The 27,377-nt window shown below is 41.1% G+C and overlaps 1 protein-coding gene across 1 annotated transcript; it reads left to right on the top strand.

Annotated features, from left to right (window-relative positions):
• The first annotated feature begins 944 nt into the window (after positions 1–944).
• On the top strand, positions 945–27,377 carry LOC134650516 (uncharacterized). The gene is made up of 14 exons (XM_063505472.1): positions 945–1,025; positions 3,549–3,699; positions 6,438–6,578; positions 7,070–7,238; positions 7,587–7,701; positions 8,038–8,154; positions 8,916–9,111; positions 10,091–10,256; positions 17,425–17,542; positions 17,927–18,047; positions 24,782–24,958; positions 25,709–25,796; positions 25,881–26,273; positions 26,754–27,377. Exons 1-14 carry the CDS (start codon positions 962–964, stop codon positions 27,375–27,377), a joined length of 2,640 nt encoding a protein of 879 aa, XP_063361542.1. The 5' UTR covers positions 945–961.

Raw genomic sequence — 27,377 nt, 5'->3', positions numbered from 1 at the left:
ATACTTTTACAGTAAGTAATTTCGGAAATTTGAAGAGTCCCCCCGATTTTTTGCAAGATTACTTAATAAATATAGCTTTATTAATATATTAGCGGTGGTGGCCGAGTGGATATGACGTCCGACTTTCAATCTGGAGGTCGCGGGTTCAAATCCTGGCTCGTACCAATGAGTTTTTCGGAACTTATGTACGAAATATCATTTGATATTTACCACTAGCTTTTCGGTGAAGGAAAACATCGTGAGGAAACCTGCATACATCTGCGAAGAAATTCAAAGGTGTATGTGAAGTCCCCAATCCGCATTGGGCTAGCGTGGGGACTATAGCCCGAGCCCTCTCGCGCATGAGAGGAGGCCTGTGCCCAGCAGTGGGACGTATATAGGCTCACATTATTATTTTTATTATTTTATTACTTAATAAATTAATAACAATGGAACGAACTGTGAAATCAGTCAGTATATCGCCTCTCAAGTATATAAAATAATTCACTACGGTGCCTTATAAAACAAATGTACCCCGCGGCGTCTGTCTGTTTGGGTTTATTTTATGTACATATATACGCGATAAACTCAAAAACTACTGAACGGATTTTCACCTATTAATAGAGTAATTCTTGAGGAAGGTTTAGGTGTATATTTTGTTAAGGTTTTGTGTAACCCGTGCGAAGCCGGGGCGGGTCGCTAGTATTTTTATAAAAACGGTCCAGCCGTATTCAAGAAATCTGGTACCATTCAGAACTCCTTTTGAAGTCGGTTAGTTAGAAATAATAATATTTATGTCATTTATTTCGGTTTACTTCAATCAGTTCAATTGTCGGCAGGTCGTGAATGCCGGGCCGCATGGATGGCTGCACTCGTCCCGCGGCTGCTCGCGCTCCTCGCCGCCGCCTCGCTCGTCACAGCTAAGTGTAAGTCTCCTCCTACAGTAAGAATGTCGGCAGGTCGTGGATGCCGGGCCGCATGGATGGCTGCACTCGTCCCGCGGCTGCTCGCGCTCCTCGCCGCCGCCTCGCTCGTCACAGCTAAGTGTAAGTCTCCTCCTACTATTTGAACCTTCTATACCAGTCGGTCTGCAATTGTGCAAACTGGGGTTGTTGAACCATTAAATTCATACCTAATAGTATTGAGTATAGACAACCAGAGTAGCTTGAACCGTAGATCGATCCACAATTATACTCTGTGACCGTACAATTGCATTGCGGTTGCGGCTCATAAAATTAACCCTTGTGAGTTCTTATATATTACGATTGCTCTTGCTGATTGGTGCTCACGAAATGCACTGTAGGTAAATAGTATCAAGGTCAAACGCTCAAGGGCAAGGATTATAAATTTAATGAATTCTAATTCATCATCTGAGTTCCGCATATGCGAGTATATGCTTCCGTTACAAATTTCCGACACTGAGTCACATAGGTACCTGTATGTAAATATACTAGACAAGAGGCATTAATTAGATCAAGGATTAACAATGTTAATGAATTAGTAACCACTCAATCTTTGTTAAAAACGCGCAATTTAAAGTTGCATGAGTTTATTGAAACTCAAACACCTCACACCTCTTCCGGCACTAAAGTATACGTCCTACTGCGATAAACAAAAATCGAAATTGAATTATCTGTTTTTCTATCGCATTAATACAAGGTGTAACAAAAATAGTGGGGATCCGATATTATGATATTAGGTAATTTAGGTATCGTCTTACCGCATGGGCTATAACCGCGAAAATCTACCGAGTAACTACACTTTATGAGAACTATGCAATTTTTTGAGAATTCACTTTGGCACAATGCTAATAACAGTAGAAATATGACAATTAATTAGCATAATCACTCGTGTCTTGTAGTGCCCGCATAGTCTGACCACGATTTCAACGACAACCCTAGGCCGAAGTGACCTAGCGAGAAAATTTTGAATGATTTCCACGTTGAGGTGAAAATAAGGTTGATTTTACTTTTTTATGTTATTGGTGGCAAACGAGCAGTCGAATCACCTGATGGTTGTTGTTTAATATTGAGGTTCCTAGATGTATTGTACAAAAGTACATACATTCTTGATTAGATTTAGGAACTTTTTCCGAAAGTTCACTGACGCAAGACTTACAATACCTCCTTAACAAGTCTGAACGTCTTTAGGCCGACAATGGGATGTCATCACTCGTTGCGCAATAGGCTTAAAACCGAACAATGCATTTCTAGTTAGGGCTCCGGGCCCGGACCGGAGTCATCACGGTGTGTCGTAACTCGTAATGGTCGATGACAATAAGATGGTCTACAATAGTGCGTTTTCATGTTCGTCTCGAGTTCTTTCAAACGCATAGGTATATCAACGACATGTACAGTCAGCATCACATAGACTCACAATGGCCAAATTTACCGGGACACATCCATAATTATGTGGGGTATGGCCTGGCTCTATTGTCTAAGTACCTACATATAAGGAAACTAAATGACATAATTAGTTTTGTTTTTATAAAATCTAATTAATAATTTGATTTTGTTTTTATAAAATCTAATTAATAATTTGATTTTGTTTTTATAAAATCTAATTAATAATTTGATTTTGTTTTTATAAAATATAATTAATAATTTGATTTTGTTTTTATAAAATCTAATTAATAATTTGATTTTGTTTTTATAAAATCTAATTAAGTATTAATAATTTAGTCTGGACATATCTATCGCATCGCATGCACCCGGAAAGGTAGGCCAAAATTGTGGGAAAATGCCGAGGACAGGGTCGAGTGGAGGCCTTTGCCCAGCAGTGGGACACCAAATAGGCTATATAAATAAATAAATAAAATCTAATTAAATGCTGCTTATAACGTCGTTTTAACACAAGCTATGTTTAAGTCAACCAAAAAATTGAAAACTATGACATATCAATGAGATAGTATTTGCGTTTAGCAGCGAATGTATGAACTAAAAAACAAGCCCTAAGGCACACGCTAGTAACAAGGGCCTGATCAGATTAAAATAAATAATAGATAATCTTCAAAATAGAGTTAATTAGAATACCGGTATCTTTGAGAAAATGTACACCTTATCCACATAATCACCTAACTTCACAAACGAGCTTAGGTACAGTAACCTCTTATATATTATGTGTAAGAATGAGTTAAGTATCACAATCATTTTATTACCATAAGAAATGTGACCGGTTCTGGGAACGCCCGTTTATAATCCATTGAGCCATGGCCTGAGTTTCCCACCCTAGCTGGAGCGGCCTGCTTTCGCGGAGCGGAGCCTACTGAGCCACATGGCTGCCCTTTAGGCCGCGCCGGACAAAAACTACCGCACATTCAGGTTACTGGCTCTGTTTCATCTCTAGGTACTTACTTATAAAATTATATACGAGGAAACCGGACTAATCTCAATAAGGCCTAGTTTCCCCTCTGTGTTGGAAGGTCAGATGGCAGTCGTTTTCGTAAAAACTAGTGCCTACGTGAATTCTTGGGATTAGTTGTCAAAGCGAACCCCAGGCTGCCATGAGCCGTGGCAAAATGCCGGGATGACGCGAAGAAGATTTGAAAAAAAAATACAATTTTATTATAGATGCGGAGTTGGAGTCATGGCGCGGCGCCGGGCCGGGGCCGGGCCTGGCCCCGGCGGCCGAGGAGGCGCAGGACGAGCAGCACGACGCGGAGATGCTCGCTGCCGTCCGCGCCTCCATGAAGATTTGGGAACAGAAGAGAGCCAGGACAAGGTGAGAGGTTACACAATATCTCTACAGATGTCGCTGTTCTGTGCCAAGCGATCTCTACATCGCGCAAGCGTTTTGAATTTATCTTTTGATAACTCAAGAAATAAAGTCGCTGTTAATAAAAGGTTTCGTAAATATTTTGTTACCTTTGAACAGTTGTAGCAAAACATAATCTACACACGACTCTCTTGTGAAATGAATAATGTAGGTATGTACAAATCATTTGAGCATGATATTATGAATTTATAATTGAATAGTACGTACCTATTAGAATTAAAGTCGATAGGCATACCTAGATCTTTCACGTACTCTAGTCAAATCACGTGAGTATCTGCCTACTCCTACACGAGTGAGGTTAATAAAACGACAATCAATAAACATTCCCAGATATAAAAAGACAATTAAAGCCGAATAAGCATTACTTTCACCGTTCCGCCGCAGCACTTTCTATCGCGCAAATTCATTAATTCACCACGATTATGCGCCTGCGACTGCAGTACGAAGTACCCATACCAAGAGTTTACGCTAGTGTGTAAACTCATTCTCATTTCGTCCGTCATAAGAATAGGATTCGAAAGTAACGGTAGCACAATTATATTTTTGCGCGTTTATATACCCATCGAACTACCAATTCGTAGTATCGTCCGTAGTCGCGAGTGAATTCACGCAGTCTCTAGCAAATAGGTAGGTACAACTGTGGTTAATATTCTCATGGTAAGGGTACAGTTGACAATCCCCTCGGCACGGAAATCGTGTTTGCTCACATGACTTGTGTTTGACAATACAACAATTAAATAACTAGGTACTCGGATCGGGAAAATGTTTTTGCGAATACTTAATTAATGCTCCGTGAGAAAATGTTTGATTTTAGCTGTAGGTACAAGTTAGGTACCTAACTAATTGCCTATTTGAATTTTTTATGCACACATTCACATCCACGGATGTTAAGACTTAAGACCTCCTGTGTAATTATCAAAATAAAATAATGCTGCATAAAATTGAATTTTATTTCACTCATACCAATAACATATGTTAAATAGGTAAATTATCATAATTATTAAACATCGCAAACCTATTTACCTACTTAATAGGAGTTTGAAGGACAATCTAGACAGCTTACGGTCTGTAACTGTGTATGTATCATGTATGTATCATCTAGCATGTTTATCCAAATTAACAAAAATTTTAAAGTCAAGTTTATTCGTCAATATCAATACATACGAGTATCATATCATATTATAAAACAAAGTCCCCTGCCGCGTCTGTCTGTCTGTATGTTCGCGATAAACTCAAAAACAACTAGTTTTCTACTATTAATAGAGTGATTCTTGAGGAAGGTTTTGGTGTAGGTATCATTTGTAAAGGTTTTGTGTACATTCGTCGAACTACCCGTGCGAAGCCGGGGCGGGTCGCTAGTTTAGAATCAAATACTAAATATTTGTGATACCTCCTTCCAGTTTAACAAACAGTTTTTAACCTTCTACTCGGTCAAAACAAATGAATATTCAAGAACGTACGTACCTACATGTACTCATCACAATGACATGACAGCCATGACAGTTACAAAAAAAAACAACATAAAACTTTAAAGTTACCTTAACAAACATATCGAATGACGCAAGTTGGAGTTATTTTGAGAAAGGTCAATTCATCACCAACATCAAGTAGGTAACTATTGATAGATTGATACGAGTCCTTTGAGTCCTCTGCTTTAAGACTAGATTCTGTTTTTCAGGCTCTTATATATAATTAAGTCGAAACTCGAAAATTTTCAAAACGCAATCGTCTTCATGTAAAATGTATGTGTAAGATACACAAATCATACATACATTGTTTTTTTTTTGTTGTTTAGATAAAACCTGTAAAATTGTTGATTGTCTTTATTCGGAGGCTCGAGTCTTTTTGAGATGTGCTTAAAAAAGACTCAATAAAGTGCTTAACTCGGAACTTAAAAAACCCGGAAGTTTTTAAAGCATTGTGAGCCTCGTAAAAACCTCGTAAGAGCCTCAATAGACTCGAGTTCCTACCAACACAAGTTAGATTAGTACGGTTTCTTTTCATCCGAAAATGACCAAGATTATTTGGTGCGATGAAATACGCTGCCTATGTAGTTGAATTTTGAGAGTTAACTATAGTAGTTAGTACCATTGCATTTTCACTATTATACTAAACGAATACTAAATTGACCGATCAGGAAGATATTTATTACAATATGACGACCTACTCTTTTGATGCTATTTTTTATTACAATATACAGTGTGGAAAGATAAGTCGGGCCCTGCTGGAGGGAAACTACCTTAAATCCTTAAGCTGGCTCATTTTACTTAAAGGAGACATTCCTTTATTTTTAAAAAGAAACAAAACTGCATTCAAAGATTTTCTAAAACTCGCTTGCCTCGCCCGGGACTCGAACCGACTAAAAATTCCAAAAAATAAAAACTCGCAATTTTATTCTACTAGTCGATACAGTTAATGTTAATGATAACATTTCTCCAAGAAACATTAGGTCTTAAACTCGTCTGTCGTACAAAATATCCATAAAATGTAATATTTAGTACTCAATATTTTTCTAGACAAGCCAAAACGAAGAAAAAAAGAAAAATACTTTGAATGCAGTTTTGTTTCTTTTTAAAAATAAAGGAATGTCTTCATTAAGTAAAATGAGCCAGCTTAAGGATTTAAGGTAGTTTCCCTCCAGGGCCCGACTTATCTTTCCACACTGTATACTTATATTTCTGCAGGAGCAAAAGGTCGCAAGGCAACGTCTGCTACGGCGAGTTCGGCTGCTTCGAGGACTCGGGCCCGTTCGCCTACCTCGAGACGCTGCCCAGCCCGCCGCATGAAGTCGGCACGCACTTCCTGCTCTACTCCACTGTCAGCAGGTAACTACAGTAAAGGTCAGCGTCTGCTGCGGCGAGTGAGGACTCGGGCCCGTTCGCCTACTTCGAGACGCTGCCCAGCCCGCCGCATGAAGTCGGCACGCACTTCCTGCTCTACTCCACCGTCAGCAAGTTTAGATATCAATCTTCAGACAGACAGAGGGAACAGAGGGAACTTCCTATCTATAAAAGCAAGATGAGATCCCACGATTCAGTACGAAATAAGGCAAATTCTGCATTTCGAACCGCAAGGCGTGGGTGTTAAATATCAATGTAGACCAATGATGTGGTCAAGAATGTCAAGATCGCAGAAACCCGTTGGATGAGAGTAGTGCACGACCAAACTTCAGATTATCGTGGGGCGCCTTTATCCATTCTAGCAGCGAACTTCTTTGGACTGATAGCCTACAGTGTTTTTTCAAGAACTAATTGCCTCTTTGAACAACCCCTTGCGTATTTATTGCCAACTGAAATATCGTAATCGTTGTTCACAGAGGCGATCAGCCGTTGTTGGCGGTGTCAGCCAGCAACATGTCAGCAGCTTGGAGCTGGGCGGCGCGGGCCTTCGACGCCGCGCGGCCTACACGAATCATCGTGCACGGCTTCGGCTCAAACTGCGATAATGTCTGGGTGTACGAGATGAGGTCTGCACTCATGGCTGTGGTGAGTTCATATCTCGGTGACCACTGACTGCGTCAGGGACATTATGGCAGCTTGGCGTCCCAAATATCAGTAGCTATCGTGCACGGCTTCGGCTCAACGATTGGGTACCTACTTATGAGATACTGGTGTCATATTTTAGTGAGAGTGCATGAAGACCCTGTTATCTCTGGCGGTCGTTGGGGATGGATTCGCACGCAAAATGCGAGGAAGCGGGATGGAGTGCGCGTGCGCAGCACCGTGCGCTCGTAATTTGTGCGCTGACCAACGAACTAGAATAACTACAAGTGTAATTAGACCTTAATAATTACTGAGATTCTAAGTTTAATCAAAAGTTGTTTTTGTATACAGGAAGAATGCAACGTGGTCTGCGTGGACTGGGAAGGCGGGGCCACGATGCCGAACTACCTGCGCGCCGCCGCCAACACCAGGCTCGTGGGCAAGCAGCTCGCCATGCTGCTGCAAGGTAAGGCTCACAATGTCCATGCACTATTGCAGCTCCCTGTACATTGGACATTGTCGTCTAGATTGGGAAGGTAATGTAATCTAACACTTATCTAATAGTAGATATACCACAATATCGATACTGAACTGTTTGATAGTGCGATGCTAAATTCACTAGAGATGTGAAGCAAAACGGATTGGAAAATCCAAGGTCATATTTATTCACGGAAGAAATACGAGTATATATAGGTACAATGAAGGCGTACCTAAAATGTTACTTAGATATATGCTCAATGTAAAAGTTAGGAAAGCAGTGACGCATCTTATTACTAATACCTATCTGTTTGTGTGTTCGTAGGGTTCGCGAAGCACATAGACCTGCGGTTCGAAGACGTCCACCTGATCGGGTTCAGCCTGGGCGCGCACGTGGCCGGGTTCGCAGGATCGGAACTGAGGAATATTAGCCGCATTACAGGTACCATATCTAAGCCACTCCTACCAGCCCCTAACGGGAATAGTTCTAAGAAATTCAGCCCATTTCCCAGCCCCAGCACGTACGAATATATAGCACCGTACAGACGATTTTTTCATGTGGGTATTAGGTAGGTACTTAGGTACTATAGGTACGCCATACATTATTATATTTACAATTTGTACCTGCCGCCTGCAGATTTAAATGTCCAACCACGGGACTTAGAAATCAGCACATCTTGTGAGGAGCCAATAGTTATTTGTACAACAAGAGATCAAAGTTTGATATTTCTTCGAGTGCTTATTTTGAGTCCCGTGCAAGCGAAAGATTCTATAATCGCTACGCTCGTGAATCTAATTTAGAATCTTGAGCGTAGTAAGGGACTCAAAAGCGCACGAGATGTAAATAACTTTGATCTCGTGTAGTACACAACATTTTTCACCTCAGCAGTGAGAACATATTAGAGAACCCGAAAAATGTATTCCTTCTTCATCACTTACATCTATTCACCCATGTTTTCTTAAGATATACCAACAATTAAATTTTCACCTCAGCAGCTCGAACAAGGGTACTTTGCTACTTAAAAACAGTGAGCAAAATCGCATTTTGCTCACTGAGTGAGCAAAATCGCATTTTGCTCATTTTGTCTCACTCAATGAGCAAAATGCGATTTTGCTCACTGTTTTTAAGTAGCAAAGTACCCTTGTTCGAGCTGCTGAGGTGAAAATTACATTGCAACTTTTCTAATCGGCTTATAACCCCAGGTCTAGACCCGGCAGGCCCGCTCTTCGAGTTCCAGGACCCGCGCGCGCGGCTGGACCGCGGCGACGCCGCCTTCGTGGACGTCATCCACTCCAACGGCGAGACGCTGATCCTGGGCGGCCTGGGCGCCGCGCAGCCGCTCGGACACGTCGACTTCTACCCCAACGGGGGGCGGGTGCAGCACGGCTGCTCCAACTTGTAAGGCTTGTATACCTTTGTGGTTGACGTAGAATACTAGCTGGATTGTCTTGTGACGCTCCTTTGTAGACGTCATCCATTCCAACGGCGAGACCCTGATCCTGGGCGGCCTGGGCGCCGCGCAGCCGCTCGGACACGTCGACTTCTACCCCAACGGGGGGCGGGTGCAGCACGGCTGCTCCAACTTGTAAGGCTTGTATACCTTTGTGGTTGACGTAGAATACTAGCTGGATTGTCTTGTGACGCTCCTTTGTAGACGTCATCCATTCCAACGGCGAGACCCTGATCCTGGGCGGCCTGGGCGCCGCGCAGCCGCTCGGACACGTCGACTTCTACCCCAACGGGGGGCGGGTGCAGCACGGCTGCTCCAACTTGTAAGGCTTGTATACCTTTGTGGTTGACGTAGAATACTAGCTGGATTGTCTTGTGACGCTCCTTTGTAGACGTCATCCATTCCAACGGCGAGACCCTGATCCTGGGCGGCCTGGGCGCCGCACAGCCGCTCGGACACGTCGACTTCTACCCCAACGGGGGGCGGGTGCAGCACGGCTGCTCCAACTTGTAAGGCTTGTATACCTTTGTGGTTGACGTAGAATACTAGCTGGATTGTCTTGTGACGCTCCTTTGTAGACGTCATCCACTCCAACGACGAGACCCTAATCCTTAGCGGGCTGGATGCAGCGCAACTGCACCCATGACCCAGTTATTTCGTCTCTCGAGTGACCAATTTTAATTATTTCTCATAACACTAAGGAACTATTACGGCTCAGCGACCCAAAGAGGATCTTGGCCTTCGAAACGAGAGCACACCACTTTTCCCGATCCTGCGCCGTTTCCTGCCAATTATTTACATAACACATGAGTCTTTATTGCAATACTTACTTAGTCGCCATTACATCAGTTACTTCATCACGTCAAGCGAGACGGCAAACTCGTGTGGGTTGTACCAACAATAAAACTTATTGTGTCCACTGTCCAGGTTCGTGGGGGCTGTCTCCGACCTGGTGCTGCCCTGGGCGGCGGCGTCGGTAGAAGGCCGCTCGTTGTGCAACCACCGGCGGGCCTACAAATTCTTCACCGACTCCGTGTCCCCTAAGTGCCACTTCCCTGCGTTCCCCTGCGCCGATTACGACACTTTCCTCGAGGTAAGGTCGAGGATTAAGACCTGGTTTTGAGTTACATTTCCCAGGCTGTCTTAAAATTCACAAGTCACTGGCAAAGTAGCCGCTGTTAGTGGTCGCAGTCCAACAAGATGTTCTGAACAAATCCGCACAAGATTCGACAACCTGCACGTCGCACTTCATGGATCATGCCTAAGACTGACATACATTCGAGAGACAATACAATAATATGCTTAAAATTTAAATCATTTCTACATATGTAATATGTTTTTTCATGCCTGTTGGTCAAATATAGCGACACCACTTATTGTAAGATTACCATCACTGTATGTATGTACTACCTATATTTGCAAATAGGTAAAACATTTTGAATTTGAAAACTTTGAAATTTCGTTCCGTTCTCGGAGGAATCACGGTCGTCATCAATAAGAATAGTGTCTGTTAACGCTCCATCCATGTGTGCGTGCGCGCACACATACACGCTCCATCTACACGGTGCCGCGGCCGGCGACAGGCCGCCATTCTCCGATCCGCTACGACGCCGACACCACGCATAGCTCGGTCGCGCGTCCATATATATTTGATTTTCAAAATCATGTAATTTAATCGCTCAGTATAATTAAACGTTGTAAAAATCCACATCGTGTCGACTACATCATTTCTCAAGAACCTGCGCCAACAGATTCGAGCCGGATGAGGCTTTGGAATCCACTATCTAAAGGAGGACAAAGGAATTCATCGGCGCGGTCGAACAAAGGAGTCGACATTTTGGATTTGGACACGTGGAGCTTCAACCAAATTCAAGAAGATTCAAGCAGTCTACACCTGAGTCTACAATATTCAAACGAGAATACACCAGGAAAAAAGGGTTTGCAGTGGCATTTGTGTAAGTTCGTTCCAATTATTTCGATTTAATTTCACTTCACTGTGCCTTTCATACAAAGTGCTGTGCTCTTTTCCATCGAAACCACTATCTAAAGGTTTCATTTCAATCTAAAATCCCAATTAGTGCTATAATTCCGTCTGTTGCCTATTATAACTAAATATTTTCCTTCTTTTAAAATCGAAAATTCACATCGATCTTTTTCATTGTTCAAATCGAAATCAAAGTAGCTTCTGTATCTTGTTTTCAGAGGTCTAGAAGACTGTGTTGCCTCCATTTGAGCCAATACAGAACAATAATTGAAATTTTAGCTAATTTTTATTCGAACATTCCAGAACCGGCGTGGGGTCAAAGTCCACTCTCGCCGGCCGCCTGCCTACGTGACCGCGCGCTGTCTCGAGTAACGGGATTTCGGGCGTGGATTGTGCGCACGTTTGCTTGACTATCCTTCTGCCTGCTTAATCACGCTTCGCATAAAATTTAAGTATATTTCCAATAGTATTCACTCTTTTGCACAATAGTTGACTTCATTTACCGCGTGTTTAATCATTATTTTTCTTACAGCTGTAGGGCAGTTTGAGATTTATTTCGTTTTTATTCTCACGTACCATATAATATTTTAACGCAAGCTTCAATAATAATTGCAATATATTTCGTTCGATTAATTAATTTTATCTTCCTTTAAACTTCACAATGGACAATTTAAAAACACTAAAGAAAAGCCGAGCCAGCTTCAAAGCAAAGCTGACTGTTTTCAAAGATTATTTAAATGCTTTGATACCTAGCAGTGAGCTTAATAGCATACAAATGCATGAGCTTACTATGCGACATGCCAAAATGTCAGAAATGTATAACGATTTCGATTCCATACAAAACGATATAGAAAGCTTGACGGAAATTCCAGATGAGGAGTACGCAGAGCGGACTTCGTTCGAGGCCCGGTACTTCGGCGCCATGGCTGCTGCGCAAGACCTGCTCAGCAAGCATGCCGCGCCCGCCGGACCTGCCTCTGCGGTGCACGACAGCGGATCGGTGGCGGGATCAGGTGATGCTGTATTCTCAAGTAAGCCAAATATTAAACTTCCAACAATTCATCTCCCGACTTTCTCTGGTCGATATCAGGATTGGCTAGAGTACCATGACACTTATAAATCACTAATACACGATAACACATCCATACCTAAAATCCATAAGTTCCACTATCTAAGGAACTCTTTAAAAGACAGTGCGTCGTTAATCATTAAATCACTAGAGTTTTCAACTGAGAATTATGATGTTGCTTGGGACTTGCTGTGCGAGCGTTTTAACAACGATCGCATTTTAGTAAATAATCATATTCATGCTTTGTTCAGTATAAAGCCAGTGTCTCAAGAGTCTTCCAAAGCCTTGCGTAACATGATAGACTGGGTAAATAAAAACTTGAGAGCCTTAAAAACATTAAAATTACCTACTGAACACTGGGATGTTTTAATTATCCATATGATGTCTAGTAAGCTTGATGCAGTCTCAATGCGCGATTGGGAAACCGAACGTAACAAAATTGTAGGTATTCCCACGTTTAGTGATTTCACAAATTTCTTGAAGGGTCGTGCGGACCTCCTTGAAACCATGGAAGAGGCTCAGACGCAATCAAAAGTTCCTCGTAGGTTCAGTGACGTCACGCACAACCGCCCAAGAACATTTGTCGTAAATGACTCATTTAAACAAAAACAACATAAATGCCCTGTATGCGCTAACTACCACACTATATACCAATGCCCTAAATTCAAAGCTATGCCTATAGAATCTCGCATCGAAAAGATAAACCAGTTGAGTCTTTGTACTAATTGTCTTCGCGCAGGGCACGACGAACAACGCTGTCGACTTAGTTCATGTCGTTTGTGTACCAAACGTCACAACACTCTATTACACATTAACACTCAATCCACAGAACCACTGGCTAGCAAATCATCTAAAAGTGACTGTGTCTTACCATGCGTGCAGGACCAATCTAAACCTGTACAAGACAACATCACACTATCTTCCATACATTGCAGCCAAGCTCTTCTTTCCACTGCTATAATCAGTGTCCAAGACCAGTCTGGTCAAACACACAAGGTCCGTGTCATGTTAGACAACGGATCAACTATTTCGTTCATCACAGAATCTTTACAAAAACAATTAGGGATACCCAGTTATCCCGCATTTACCTCAGTTAACCTACTGGAGGACAAATCTACAAAAGCCACAAAAAAATGTGACGTCACTATATCGTCACTCTATGATCGCAATTATGCAACCGATGTTGATTGCCATGTTTTGTCTCGGATCACCGATGTCATACCTACTAATCCAATTAATTGCAATGCTTTCGAAATTCCCTCTCACATCCACCTCGCGGACCCATCATTCTCGGAACCGTCAGAGGTGCAGATGCTGCTGAGCGCTGAAATATTTTGGGATGTACTTTGCCTAAATAAGATATCCCTAGGCAAGAATCTACCATTACTAGTTGAATCAAAGCTAGGGTGGCTAGTAGTCAAATTACCAAACTCAAACAAAACTAAACAAAATACAGTCCACTGCCATTTCTCTAACACAGAGCTAGATCACAAACTAAACAATTTTTTTGATAATGACGGTTTCTCTAACATTGAAAAGGTTTATAACAAATCTAAAGCTGATAGCGAGTGTGAACGAATCTTTACAAGTACTACCACGCGTCACTCGGATGGGAAATTCATTGTAACTGTACCACTTAAAGAGTCCCCCGAGGTGTTAGGTAACTCTAAAGAACAAGCTTTAACAAGATTTCATTCATTAGAGCGCAAATTTAAACGGGAACCGGAATTCAAGGAGCAATATACTAAATTTATGAACGAATATTTACAGTTAGGTCATATGTCAGAAAATATAGACTCTCAAAACGATACATTCTCTTATTTTCTTCCACATCATGGAATTTTACGCGAGGGGAGCCTCACAACAAAATTAAGATCTGTCTTTGATGGATCAGCCGTCACAAGCTCAGGAAAGTCATACAATGACATTCAACACATAGGCCCGGTTGTACAAGACGATTTATTGAGCATTCTCATTCGATTCAGACAACATAGATTTGTTGCAACTTCCGATGTAGCTAAAATGTATAGACAGATTTATGTAAGAGATGATCAACGAAGTTTGCAGCAAATCCTATGGCGGTCTGATCCCACACAACCAATTAAACAGTACAAACTAAACACGGTTACATACGGCACGGCCTCAGCTCCCTGGTTAGCGACAAGAACACTAAAACAATTAGGTATCGATTGCAAGGACGAACTTGCACGCGAAACGATTTTGCATGACTTTTACGTTGATGATTACATCACTGGTCATGATGATGAACAAACACTCATACATACATGTCAAAATGTCATTAGCGAGCTAGAACCCGCTCATTTCCATTTACGAAAATGGCGATCTAACAAGCCGTCCATTCTAACTCAAATCATAAATGAAAACAATGATGATGATGATTTATTAAATCTTAACAATGATGAATATGCCAAAACTTTAGGCCTACTTTGGGCTTGTAAACGAGACACATTATTGTTTTCATTGCCACATACAATGCAAAAACCTAAAACAAAACGCACTATTTTGTCCACTATAGCACAAGTGTTTGACCCACTGGGATTAATAAACCCTTGCATGTTACAGGCAAAACTCATACTCCAGGCTCTTTGGTCTCAAAATATTCCGTGGGACTCTCAGCTACCGGCCGAGGTTGAGTCACAATGGGACCAGTTTGTCAAATACTTGCCAGATATTTCTAAAATAGAAATTCCTCGCAGAGCATTATGCGACGATTTCATAACTGTTCAATTACATGCATTTAGTGATGCATCAATGAAAGCTTACGCTGCCTGCGTATACTTACGCACAGTGTCTAAAAACGGTAACGTACATGTACATTTGCTCGTTGCAAAAAGCAAATTGGCCCCACTAAGGCAACGACTAACTATTCCAAAATTAGAATTATGCGGTAGTCTCCTAGCTACACAGCTAACGAAAAAGGTGGTAAATTCATTACGCCTAAAGATTGACTCGATATATTTCCACTGTGACTCAACCATTGTGCTCGGCTGGCTAAAAACTTGTAAAAAACAGCTTAAACAATTTGTCCATAACAGAGTCACCGAAATAACTAACTCCTTTGACCCATCAGCATGGCACTATGTCCCCACAGATATGAACCCTGCTGACATAGGGTCTAGAGGTCAAAATGCTTTACAGCTCAAAAATTCAACTTTGTGGTTCCAAGGCCCACATTTTTTACACCAAAAAGACATTCAATGGCCTTTGCAGCCTCAAAGTGTGGATGTTTCTGACTTGCCTGAAATTAAAACTCGTTGTCATTTTTCAGCAGCTGCAGATATACAGGAAAATGATTTCACTGAACGGTTCTCAAACTTTAGCAAAATGCAGCGCGTTGTAGCTTACATGTACAGATTTAAACACAATTGTCAAAATAAAAACAAACGAGTAGGTCCATTACGCATTTCAGAACTAAAATTAGCATTGATTTATTTATGTAAAAAGGTACAATCAGAAACTTTCAACAAACAACTTTCATTCCTCATTAAGGGCACACTGACAACAAAGGATAAAATAATAAAATTAAATCCATTTATTGACCAGGACAACCTTATCAGAGTTGGAGGTCGTTTATCCAACTCAAACTACGATTACGATACTAAACATCCTATCTTGCTACATGCATCTCACCACATAACAAAAACATTGGTACAACATTACCATAAAATACTTTTACATGCAGGACCCCAATTGCTATTATCCATGTTACGCCATAAGTTCTGGATAATAAGCGGTCGCAACCTTTGTCGAAAGATAACACATGACTGTTTAACTTGTCTTCGTTTCTCAGGTCGTACTTACCAGCCTATCATGAGTTCACTTCCTGCACAGAGGTTGCACGCAGATCACCCTTTCACACACACTGCCACAGATTATGCTGGTCCTATCCTGATATTGAACAGAAAAGGTCGCGGCGCTCAACTAATGAAGGCATACATAGTTGTGTTTGTCTGTCTGGCAGTGAGAGCAGTACACCTCGAGCTCGTCACCGATCTGACGTCTCAAGGTTTCATTGCCGCTTTAAATCGATTTATTGCCCGCAGAGGTAAGCCGGCAATTTTATTTTCAGATAACGGTACTCAGTACGTAGGATCATGTAATGAACTAGCTAAATTTTTAAAGGAAACCAGTAATGACATAACGGCTTACTCTGCAGAAAACGAAATAAAATTCAAGTTCGCCCCAGCCTACAGTCCAAATTTTAACGGTTTGGCAGAGGGATCGGTCAAGTCTGTAAAATATCACTTGAAACGCGTTCTATCTATGACAAATTTAGACTACGAACACATGAATTCGGTTTTGGTTCATATAGAGGGGATACTTAATTCTAGACCTCTCACTCCTCTTTCTTCTGATCCTTCAGATCTAGTTCCTTTATGTCCAGCACATTTTCTAATTGGGCGAACGATCACATTGCCACCTGCACCCCAGGTGGAAGAAACTCGACCACTTACGACGCTCTCCAAATACATGAGGGTGCAACAGCTCAAGGCTCATTTTTGGAAAAGATACTCAAAAGAATACATTTCAGAGCTCCAGTCCCGCAGCAAGTGGCGCACTCAGGGTGCGCATCCACAGCTGGGCGAGATGGTCGTCATCAAGGATGACCGCCTACCACCATACCGATGGCTGCTCGGACGAGTCACAGCCGTCCACCCGGGCAGCGACGGCGTCAACCGCGTCGCCGACGTCCTCACCACTACGGGGACCCTACGCAGAGCATACAATCGGCTCTGCCCACTTCCATCAACATTGGATCAGGCAGCTCCTGACCCAAGGGGGGCAGCCTGTTAACGCTCCATCCATGTGTGCGTGCGCGCACACATACACGCTCCATCTACACGGTGCCGCGGCCGGCGACAGGCCGCCTTTCTCCGATCCGCTACGACGCCGACACCACGCATAGCTCGGTCGCGCGTCCATATATATTTGATTTTCAAAATCATGTAATTTAATCGCTCAGTATAATTAAACGTTGTAAAAATCCACATCGTGTCGACTACATCATTTCTCAAGAACCTGCGCCAACAGTGTCCGTCTAGCATACTTTACCGACAAAGTGAAGGAGTATCATAATAAACGTCATATTTTCATAGAAATTAGACATTAATGATGTCATTTCCACACGTTGTCATCGCAAATGCCATGCGTGTTAACTCGGTAACAATACCAACTCCTTTTTCCCAGGGCCGCTGCTTCCCGTGCGGCGGCGAGGAGCGCTGCGGCAACATGGGCTACTACGCGGACCGCTCCCTCGGCCGCGGCCAGCTGTACCTGCTCACCAGGGAGGAGGAACCCTTCTGCGGTAAGAGATGATCAACAAACTACATTTTCATTCGTTCAGTCATTCGATGCAGCACTCACAGAAAGGATTGAAGACACATTGATCGATCCCTTGCTGCCTGGAGCGAACTTCGTCAAGATTAGTTCGATCGACAATACTTTAATTTTGGACACTAAAAAACACTAGTCGGACCAAGCTGACTCTGCACAGATTTGCAGTCATAAACTGCTGCCGAATTCTACATCGCAACAGAAAACTATGTTGCCAATATGATACGATAAAAGGCGTTTATAATGGAACACTTTTTTCCACTTAGGTACTGAAAGTAAGTTATTAGCTTGGACAGACTCTACTGCGTATTTTGCAGTTACCTATTTTGATAAATAAAATGTGTTTGTCTAACAGCTCATCAATATCACGTGTCGGTGTGGGCCGAGAGCGAAGCCGGGGCGAAGGCGAACTACGGGCGCGTGTCGCTCACTTTGCACGGAGACTCGGGGCTCAACGAGACCTTCCCGATGACCAAGTGAGTCCTATCGTCCATTGATCAATATAATGTGTATAGCTCATCAATATCACGTATCACCAAGACCAAGTGAGTCGTTGTCAAGCGAGATGTGAAAGCTACGTCGACGAAAACGGGCTAAAGCAGCACTTCTACTACACGACAGTTTGAAAAAGTGGCCGTGGAAACGAGAATATTTCGAAATACAAGTTTCAGTCACAGTTAATGAACATAGACTGTTTTTTGCATTATTTCTTTCGAAGCACAACCATGATACGCCTGCATGTGGACCATGTGGACTGATGTATCTTCAAAAATGCAATATTCTTTCTCCCAATCTAATACCTTTAAACGAGCAATTCTTGTATATTTATTTACTAGCTGTTGCCCGCGACTTCGTACGCGTGGATTTGTATATTCATATTCATATTTTATTGATAACGTTAATTACATGTTAGGAGTAAGTACATAAAATAAAATTACATTTCACTAAATGTAAACATACTTAACAACAAATAAAAGCAGAACAGAAATACATATGTCGTGTCGATCATAATTATAAACTTAAAACTAAAATAAATCCATGTTTCGTTAAATAATTTTAAATAGTTACATTAAGGCTTTCTAATAATCCATATTAAAATATCTAAATTAAAAATAACATTTTACAGTGAAAGTAATGTCCCATCATGGTCCCATCGAAACAGTGATTTAGACTTTCACATTGTGTGTATGGATCAATGACACCCTGTCGAAGAATTCGTCGATCGTGTAGCAGGCCATCTCCAATAACATTTTTTTAATCTTTCTAGTAAATGTGACATCACTAAGGACATATCTGATTTCAGCAGGTAACGTGTTGAACAGTCTGACGCCTAAAACACCAAGGGATTTCTTAGCTTTAGCGGTAGTATGGGCCGGTACCAGAATGAGACTTCCACCGCGCGTGCTTCTACCCGACTGCTGCTCACGGGTTTTATAAGAGCTTAGATTGCTTCTTACGTACTTACACATACTTATTGTTACGTACTAATTGGTGGTTATAAATTCTACATTAGCTTAGAACATTATGCAGCAAAAGATAGCAGAAGGGACGGTTAATCATTTGTTAATTATTATACAACGCATGAGATTTGTCTTTCACAACCTGGCTACGAAGTTTCAAGCCCCTAACTCAGCGGTCAGCAACCCGCGGCCCGCGGGCCGCATGCGGCCCGTGAACCTGTCACTTGCGGCCCGCGAGCCTCCCTGGCTATTTTGTATGTAATATTGACAAACGACAATGTCTGACCAAGTCATAAAAATTAACAAAGTGCGGCCCGCGTCACCTACGTTAGCTACTATGTGGCCCTTGGCTGCTAAAAGGTTGCCGACCGCTGCCCTAACTGAATAAAATTGTTCTCGATATAATCTCTCTCTCAACCCCCAGAAGATTTTCAAGTCCACTATTTAATAAAACCTACTACCTAACTACCTATTTACGAAGTTTGAAGTACCTAGCTTTAAATAAAATTTGAACCCTCTACCAACTCTCAACCCCTGTTTAAACTTTTAGGGGATGAATTTTTAAAAAAGCTGAAATTACTTTTCTTGTATTGTAATAATATGCCTTTATACATCGATTCAAGTCCCGCACTCAAGTAAATATTTGGGTTCCATACAAATTTTCGACCCCCTTCACCACCTTGGGGGATGAATTATCAAAGACTCTGAAATTAGTTTTCTTTTCTCTTAATAAAATATTTTTTACGAAACTTCTTCCTAGCTTTAAATAAAATTATAACCTATACCATCTTTCAACCCCTTTTTAACCCTGTTATGGGATGAATTTTTAAAAACGCTGAAATTAGTTTTCTTGTGTTCTAATAATATGGCTTTATACAAAGATTTAAGTCCCGCACTCTCAAAAATATTTGATCTCCATACAAACTTTCAACCCCTTTTTCACCTCCTCGGGGGATAAATTTTTAAAAACGCTGAATAGGTTTTTTTTTGTTTTTTAATAAAATACCTTTTTACGAAGTTTCAAGTTCCTAGCTTTAAATAAAATTTGAACCCTATACAAACTTTCAACCCCTTTTGGACCCTTATAGGGATGAATTTTTAAAAACGCTAAAATTACTTTTCTTGTATTCTAATAATATGTCATTATACAAAGATTCAAGTCCCGTACTTACAAATGTTGACCTCCATACAAATTTTCAACCCTTTTTTCAACACCTTAAATGTTGAATTTTGAAAAACGCTGACAATAGTTTTCTTCTCTTTTAATGAAATAACTTTTTACGAAGTTACAAATTCGTAGCTTAAAATAAAGTTTAAACCCTATACAATCTTTTAACCCCCTTTTAACCATTTTAAGGGATGAATCTTTGAAAACGCTGAAATTACTTTTCTTGAGATCTAATAATATGGCTTTATACAAAGATTCAAGTCCCGCACTCTAAAAAATATTTGATCTTCGTACAAACTTTCAACCCCTTTTTCACCACCTCGGGGGATGAATTTTTAAAAACACTAAAATTAGTTTTGTTGTTTTTTAATTTAATACCTTTTTGCGAAGTTTCAAGGTTCTAGCTTAAAATAAAATTTTGCACCCCAAGACAAAGTTTCATCCCCTTTTTTACCCCCTTAGGGGTTGAATTTCCTAAAACGTCGCAATTCCTTTTTTTTGTAATCGGCTATTATGCCTATCTAAAAAGTTTCAAAGCATTTGTAATGGATTCAAACTTTCAACCCCTTTTTAACCCTGTTAGGGGATGAATTATTAAAAACACTGAAATTACTTTTCCTATCTTATAATAATATACCCATATACAAAGTTTCAAGTCCCACACTCACAAAAATATTTGATCTCCATACAAACTTTCAACCCCTTTTTCACCGCCTTGGGGGATGAATTTTCGAAAACGCTGAAATTAGCTTTCTTATTTTTTTATATAATACATTTTTACAAAGTTTCAAATTCCTAGCTTAAAATAAATCTTGAACCCCATACAACCTTTCATCCCCTTTTTAACCCTTTTAAGGGATGAATTTTTAAAAACGCTGAAATTACTTTTCTTGAGTTCCAATAATATGGCTTTATACAAAGACTCAAGTCCCGCACCCTCAATAATATTTGATCTCCGTACAAACTTTCAACCCCTCGTTCACCACCTCGGGGGATGAATTTTTAAAAACGCTGAAATTAGTTTTGTTGTTTTTTAATTTAATACCTTTTTGCAAAGTTTCAAGGTCCTAGCTTAAAATAAAATTTGCACCCCAAGACAAAGTTCATCCCCTTTTTTACCCCCTTAGGGGTTGAATTTCCTAAAACGTCGCAATTCCTTTTTTTTTGTAATCGGCTATTATGCCTATCTAAAAAGTTTCAAAGCATTTGTAATGGATTCAAACTTTCAACCCCTTTTTAACCCTGTTAGGGGATGAATTATTAAAAACACTGAAATTACTTTTCCTATCTTATAATAATATACCCATATACAAAGTTTCAAGTCCCACACTCACAAAAATATTTGATCTCCATACAAACTTTCAACCCCTTCTTCACCGCCTTGGGGGATGAATTTTCGAAAACGCTGAAATTAGCTTTCTTATTTTTTTATATAATACATTTTTACAAAGTTTCAAATTCCTAGCTTAAAATAAATCTTGAACCCCATACAACCTTTCATCCCCTTTTTAACCCTTTTAAGGGATGAATTTTTAAAAACGCTGAAATTACTTTTCTTGAGTTCTAATAATATGGCTTTATACAAAGACTCAAGTCCCGCACCCTAAATAATATTTGATCTCCGTACAAACTTTCAACCCCTCGTTCACCACCTCGGGGGATGAATTTTTAAAAACGCTGAAATTAGTTTTGTTGTTTTTTAATTTAATACCTTTTTGCAAAGTTTCAAGGTCCTAGCTTAAAATAAAATTTGCACCCCAAGACAAAGTTTCATCCCCTTTTTTACCCCCTTAGGGGTTGAATTTCCTAAAACGTCGCAATTCCTTTTTTTTGTAATCGGCTATTATGCCTATCTAAAAAGTTTCAAAGCATTTGTAATGGATTCAAACTTTCAACCCCTTTTTAACCCTGTTAGGGGATGAATTATTAAAAACACTGAAATTACTTTTCCTATCTTATAATAATATACCCATATACAAAGTTTCAAGTCCCACCCTCACAAAAATATTTGATCTCCATACAAACTTTCAACCCCTTTTTCACCGCCTTGGGGGATGAATTTTCGAAAACGCTGAAATTAGCTTTCTTATTTTTTTATATAATACATTTTTACAAAGTTTCAAATTCCTAGCTTAAAATAAATCTTGAACCCCATATAACCTTTCATCCCCTTTTTAACCCTTTTAAGGGATGAATTTTTAAAAACGCTGAAATTACTTTTCTTGAGTTCCAATAATATGGCGTTATACAAAGACTCAAGTCCCGCACCCTCAATAATATTTGATCTCCGTACAAACTTTCAACCCCTCGTTCACCACCTCGGGGGATGAATTTTTAAAAACGCTGAAATTAGTTTTGTTGTTTTTTAATTTAATACCTTTTTGCAAAGTTTCAAGGTCCTAGCTTAAAATAAAATTTGCACCCCAAGACAAAGTTCATCCCCTTTTTTACCCCCTTAGGGGTTGAATTTCCTAAAACGTCGCAATTCCTTTTTTTTGTAATCGGCTATTATGCCTATCTAAAAAGTTTCAAAGCATTTGTAATGGATTCAAACTTTCAACCCCTTTTTAACCCTGTTAGGGGATGAATTATTAAAAACACTGAAATTACTTTTCCTATCTTATAATAATATACCCATATACAAAGTTTCAAGTCCCACACTCACAAAAATATTTGATCTCCATACAAACTTTCAACCCCTTTTTCACCGCCAGGGGATGAATTTTCGAAAACGCTGAAATTAGCTTTCTTATTTTTTTATATAATACATTTTTACAAAGTTTCAAACTCCTAGCTTAAAATAAATCTTGAACCCCATACAACCTTTCATCTCTTTTTAACCCTTTTAAGGGATGAATTTTTAAAAACGCTGAAATTACTTTTCTTGAGTTCTAATAATATGGCTTTATACAAAGACTCAAGTCCCGCACCCTAAATAATATTTGATCTCCGTACAAACTTTCAACCCCTCGTTCACCACCTCGGGGGATGAATTTTTAAAAACGCTGAAATTAGTTTTGTTGTTTTTTAATTTAATACCTTTTTGCAAAGTTTCAAGGTCCTAGCTTAAAATAAAATTTGCACCCCAAGACAAAGTTTCATCCCCTTTTTTACCCCCTTAGGGGTTGAATTTCCTAAAACGTCGCAATTCCTTTTTTTTGTAATCGGCTATTATGCCTATCTAAAAAGTTTCAAAGCATTTGTAATGGATTCAAACTTTCAACCCCTTTTTAACCCTGTTAGGGGATGAATTATTAAAAACACTGAAATTACTTTTCCTATCTTATAATAATATACCCATATACAAAGTTTCAAGTCCCACACTCACAAAAATATTTGATCTCCATACAAACTTTCAACCCCTTTTTCACCGCCTTGGGGGATGAATTTTCGAAAACGCTGAAATTAGCTTTCTTATTTTTTTATATAATACATTTTTACAAAGTTTCAAATTCCTAGCTTAAAATAAATCTTGAACCCCATATAACCTTTCATCCCCTTTTTAACCCTTTTAAGGGATGAATTTTTAAAAACGCTGAAATTACTTTTCTTGAGTTCTAATAATATGGCTTTATACAAAGACTCAAGTCCCGCACCCTCAATAATATTTGATCTCCGTACAAACTTTTAACCCCTCGTTCACCACCTCGGGGGATGAAGTTTTAAAAACGCTGAAATTAGTTTTGTTGTTTTTTAATTTAATACCTTTTTGCAAAGTTTCAAGGTCCTAGCTTAAAATAAAATTTGCACCCCAAGACAAAGTTTCATCCCCTTTTTTACCCCCTTAGGGGTTTAATTTCCTAAAACGTCGCAATTACTTTGTTTTGTAATCGGCTATTATGCCTTTCTAAGAAGTTTCAACGCATTTGTAATGGATTCAAACTTTCAACCCCTTTTTATTCCTGTTAGGGGATGAATTTTCAAAAACGCTGAAATTACTTTTCCTGTCTTATAATAATATACCCATATACAAAGTTTCAAGTTCCACACTCACAAAAATATTTGATCTCCATACAAACTTTCAACCCCTTTTTCACCACCTTGGGGGATGAATTTTCAAAAACGCTGAAATTAGTTTTCTTGTTTTTTAATATAATACATTTTCACAAAGTTTCAAATTCCTAGCTTAAACTAAAACTTGAACCCCATACAACCTTTCATCCCCTTTTTAACCCCCTTAGGGGTTGAATTTTTCAAAATCGCTTCTTATCTCGTGTACACTTTACAAATGCAACCTCGTGTCCAAATTTCAACTTTCTAGCTTTTGTAGTTTCGGCTCTGCGTTGATGAATCAGTCAGTCAGTCAGTCAGTCAGTCAGTCAGTCAGGACACTTGCATTTATATATATAGATTTATATATTTATTTATTTATATCTATATATATTTCGGGGATCTCGGGAACGGCTCTATTTCGATGAAATTTGCTATATGGGGGTTTATGGGGGCGAAAAATCGATCTAGCTTGGTTTTATCTCTGGGAAAACGCGCATTTTCAAGTTTTTATATGTTTTCCGAGCAAAGCTCGGACTCCCAGATATTAATACCATTAATACCTACTCGTATAAACGATCTATCGTTGCAGGCGCGACTTGACCACACCCACGGCGGCTCGTTTCACGCACATGATCGTGCCCCACCCGGCGCTCGGCGTGCCCCTGCGGGCGACGGTCCACTACGCGGGGTACTCTGGTTGGCTGACGGCCGGCGCCAAAGTCATACGGCTGCACAAGCTGCTCATCGCTGACAGCTTCGGCAAGACGTAAGTTCCTCGTTAATTATGCAATGAAAAGACTGCGTTTTTCCCAGAGATGTACGAGAAATGTGTTTGTTAAGAACCAATAGAATAGGTATTATCTGAGCGAGGATAGGAGGAAGACGGTGAAGCACTTCTTGACGCTGTCAAAATAGCAAATTTGCGAGAATTGCGAGAGCTATATAAGGTAGACAACTCGAATGCAACACCCTTTGACCCTGGAACCTATACTAATACTCTTTATTGCACTGTTGCATATCTCAATAGACCTTATCATCAATTAATTTTGGATTTAAAGACCACAAGGATGACAAAACAAACATTTAAAAATAAACTAAGCAATTTTTTATTAAACAAAATACAAAGTCAATAATACGTTACATTTTTATTTTATTTTGATTTTCTTTTACTGTACGCTAAGAATATAGAGTTAACCCCTTACTTCATGTCATAAATAAAAAGTATTTGTTTAAAAATGAACTTTAATAGTTGCTATATAGGGCTGCGCATGAGGTAAAGGGTTAAGTAGATACCTAAGTTTAAGTTACCTATCAACTACCTAGCTTGCATATACATAAAGGAGCCTCGTCTGCCAACAAACCACTCTGTGGTTTGGCAGAAGAATATATGTAATTAGTTGTAAGCAAGATCTCTGAATAAACGTTTTATTATTTTTATTTTTTTTTATCAATGTTAAAGATGGAGGGCTAAAGAGCATAAACAAAGAAGACCTTTATATTTTTACTTTTTGGGCAGGTCATCTTTCTGCAAGAAAGGCCTCCAGTTGCTGTCAGATGAGGCCATCGAATTACCACTCTATCCCGGAGACTGCCAAATACAGGATGTAAGTTTCTTGCGTAATTACGTCTTAGCTACCAACAATTTATAAATCTCTCTTATCTAAATTCATGCACTTCTGTTCCTCCAGACCGACACCAACTCCACAACCGAGGAGCTGATCGAGCGCGACACGTCGACGAAGGCCGCGCCCGTGGAGCTCCACGACAACGAGTTGTCGGACGAGCCGCCCCCCCGCCTCGCGGACACCGCCGGCCGGGCCTTCGGCGTCACCAACACCAAGCTGGCGCCGAGCGGGGCTATAGAGATCGCCGAACCTGTCCTCAAACCGAGACAGCACAAGACGTCGAGGCAGCGCGCCGATGAGCCTGCGGAGATATCCGAGCCGCTGCTGCGAGCGACTCGAGCGCCCCGATCGACCACTCCCCCGGTGCGGAAGGCGAAGAATTATGACATGTCGACCACGCCGACGTATGAGGATCAGGCCGATGCGGCGGATAAGGAGACGAGCTTCGCTGTGCAGGTAACTCATCGTTGGCCTTCGAGTCTATTACAGACTATACAAGCAGTGTCAGGTAGAGCGACAACGTTTTTCGTGGCCGTGTAAGCCAATACGGGAGCGGCAAACACGACCACAGGTGTAATGTGCCCGTGGAGAACAGGTGTCGGGCTGATGACGCTTGGCTCGCTTACTTGCGAGTGTCTTAAACCGAGCGTCGTCATGAATTTTACGCCCGTCAAATACTAGTTTGCGCCACTCGACTCTGTGCTCGGCAAGTTCCTCCCATTTGTGAACCGGGATGTGGAAGGCGTGCATGTCTCGCTTGGCGCAATCTTTATGTAACTAAGCATCATAAAATGTGTATTCGGCTTACACTCTGGTTTGCTTAGCGTTGCCGAGACACCCAGAAGCGTTATCAACGTAAAGAGCGGAGCTATAGTGGCCGCAAGGAGACGGTCTTCTCATTAGGTATTAACCTTATCAGAAATTATTTAATTTCAGTTCCTGCCGTCCCGCCTGGCGTCGTTCATATCGCGCGCCGAGCGTTACGCGCGCGACACGCTCCTCCCCCTGGTGTCCGCGTACGCGCCGCGCCTGCCCATCTTCGGCCCCCGGGACGCCCCCGAGCCGACCGCGCGCTACATCCCCATGGACGCCAACGTCACCGGCTCCGTGCCCGTGCCCACGCCCACTTTAGAAATGAAGATCGAAACGCTAAGGACGATGGGTCCCCCGGGCGAGAAGCGCGAGATGGAATCGCCCGAAGACCCTGAAATTACGACAACGACAACAACGGAAAAGCTCCAAGCGGCCGCTGCGGAGGTAATCGCGTCGGTGCCCGCTGACAAGAGTCTACAAGTCCCAGGTCCGACAAGTACGGCTTTACCGCCTGTCGCTCTCCGAAGCGAAGGCGAGAAGATCGTGATAGTGTACCCGAGCAACGCTCGAGACGAGCGCAAGATCCGCTCCCACTCGTACCCTGAGGAGTTACAGTTTGAAGCGTTGTACCGGCACACGGCCAAGCCGGAGCTGCGCGTGGATTTACCGACGTTTTCGCCGCCGGGCGACCCGCGGTACATCCCCGTGCCGTACCCGGCGAGCGACAAGCCCGGCGAAACCGCGTGA

Source organism: Cydia amplana, chromosome 8 (assembly GCF_948474715.1).
Source record: "Cydia amplana chromosome 8, ilCydAmpl1.1, whole genome shotgun sequence".
NCBI lineage: Eukaryota > Metazoa > Arthropoda > Insecta > Lepidoptera > Tortricidae > Cydia > Cydia amplana.
Note: the sequence above shows the minus strand (reverse complement) of the source record. Positions and strands in the feature narration are given on the sequence as shown.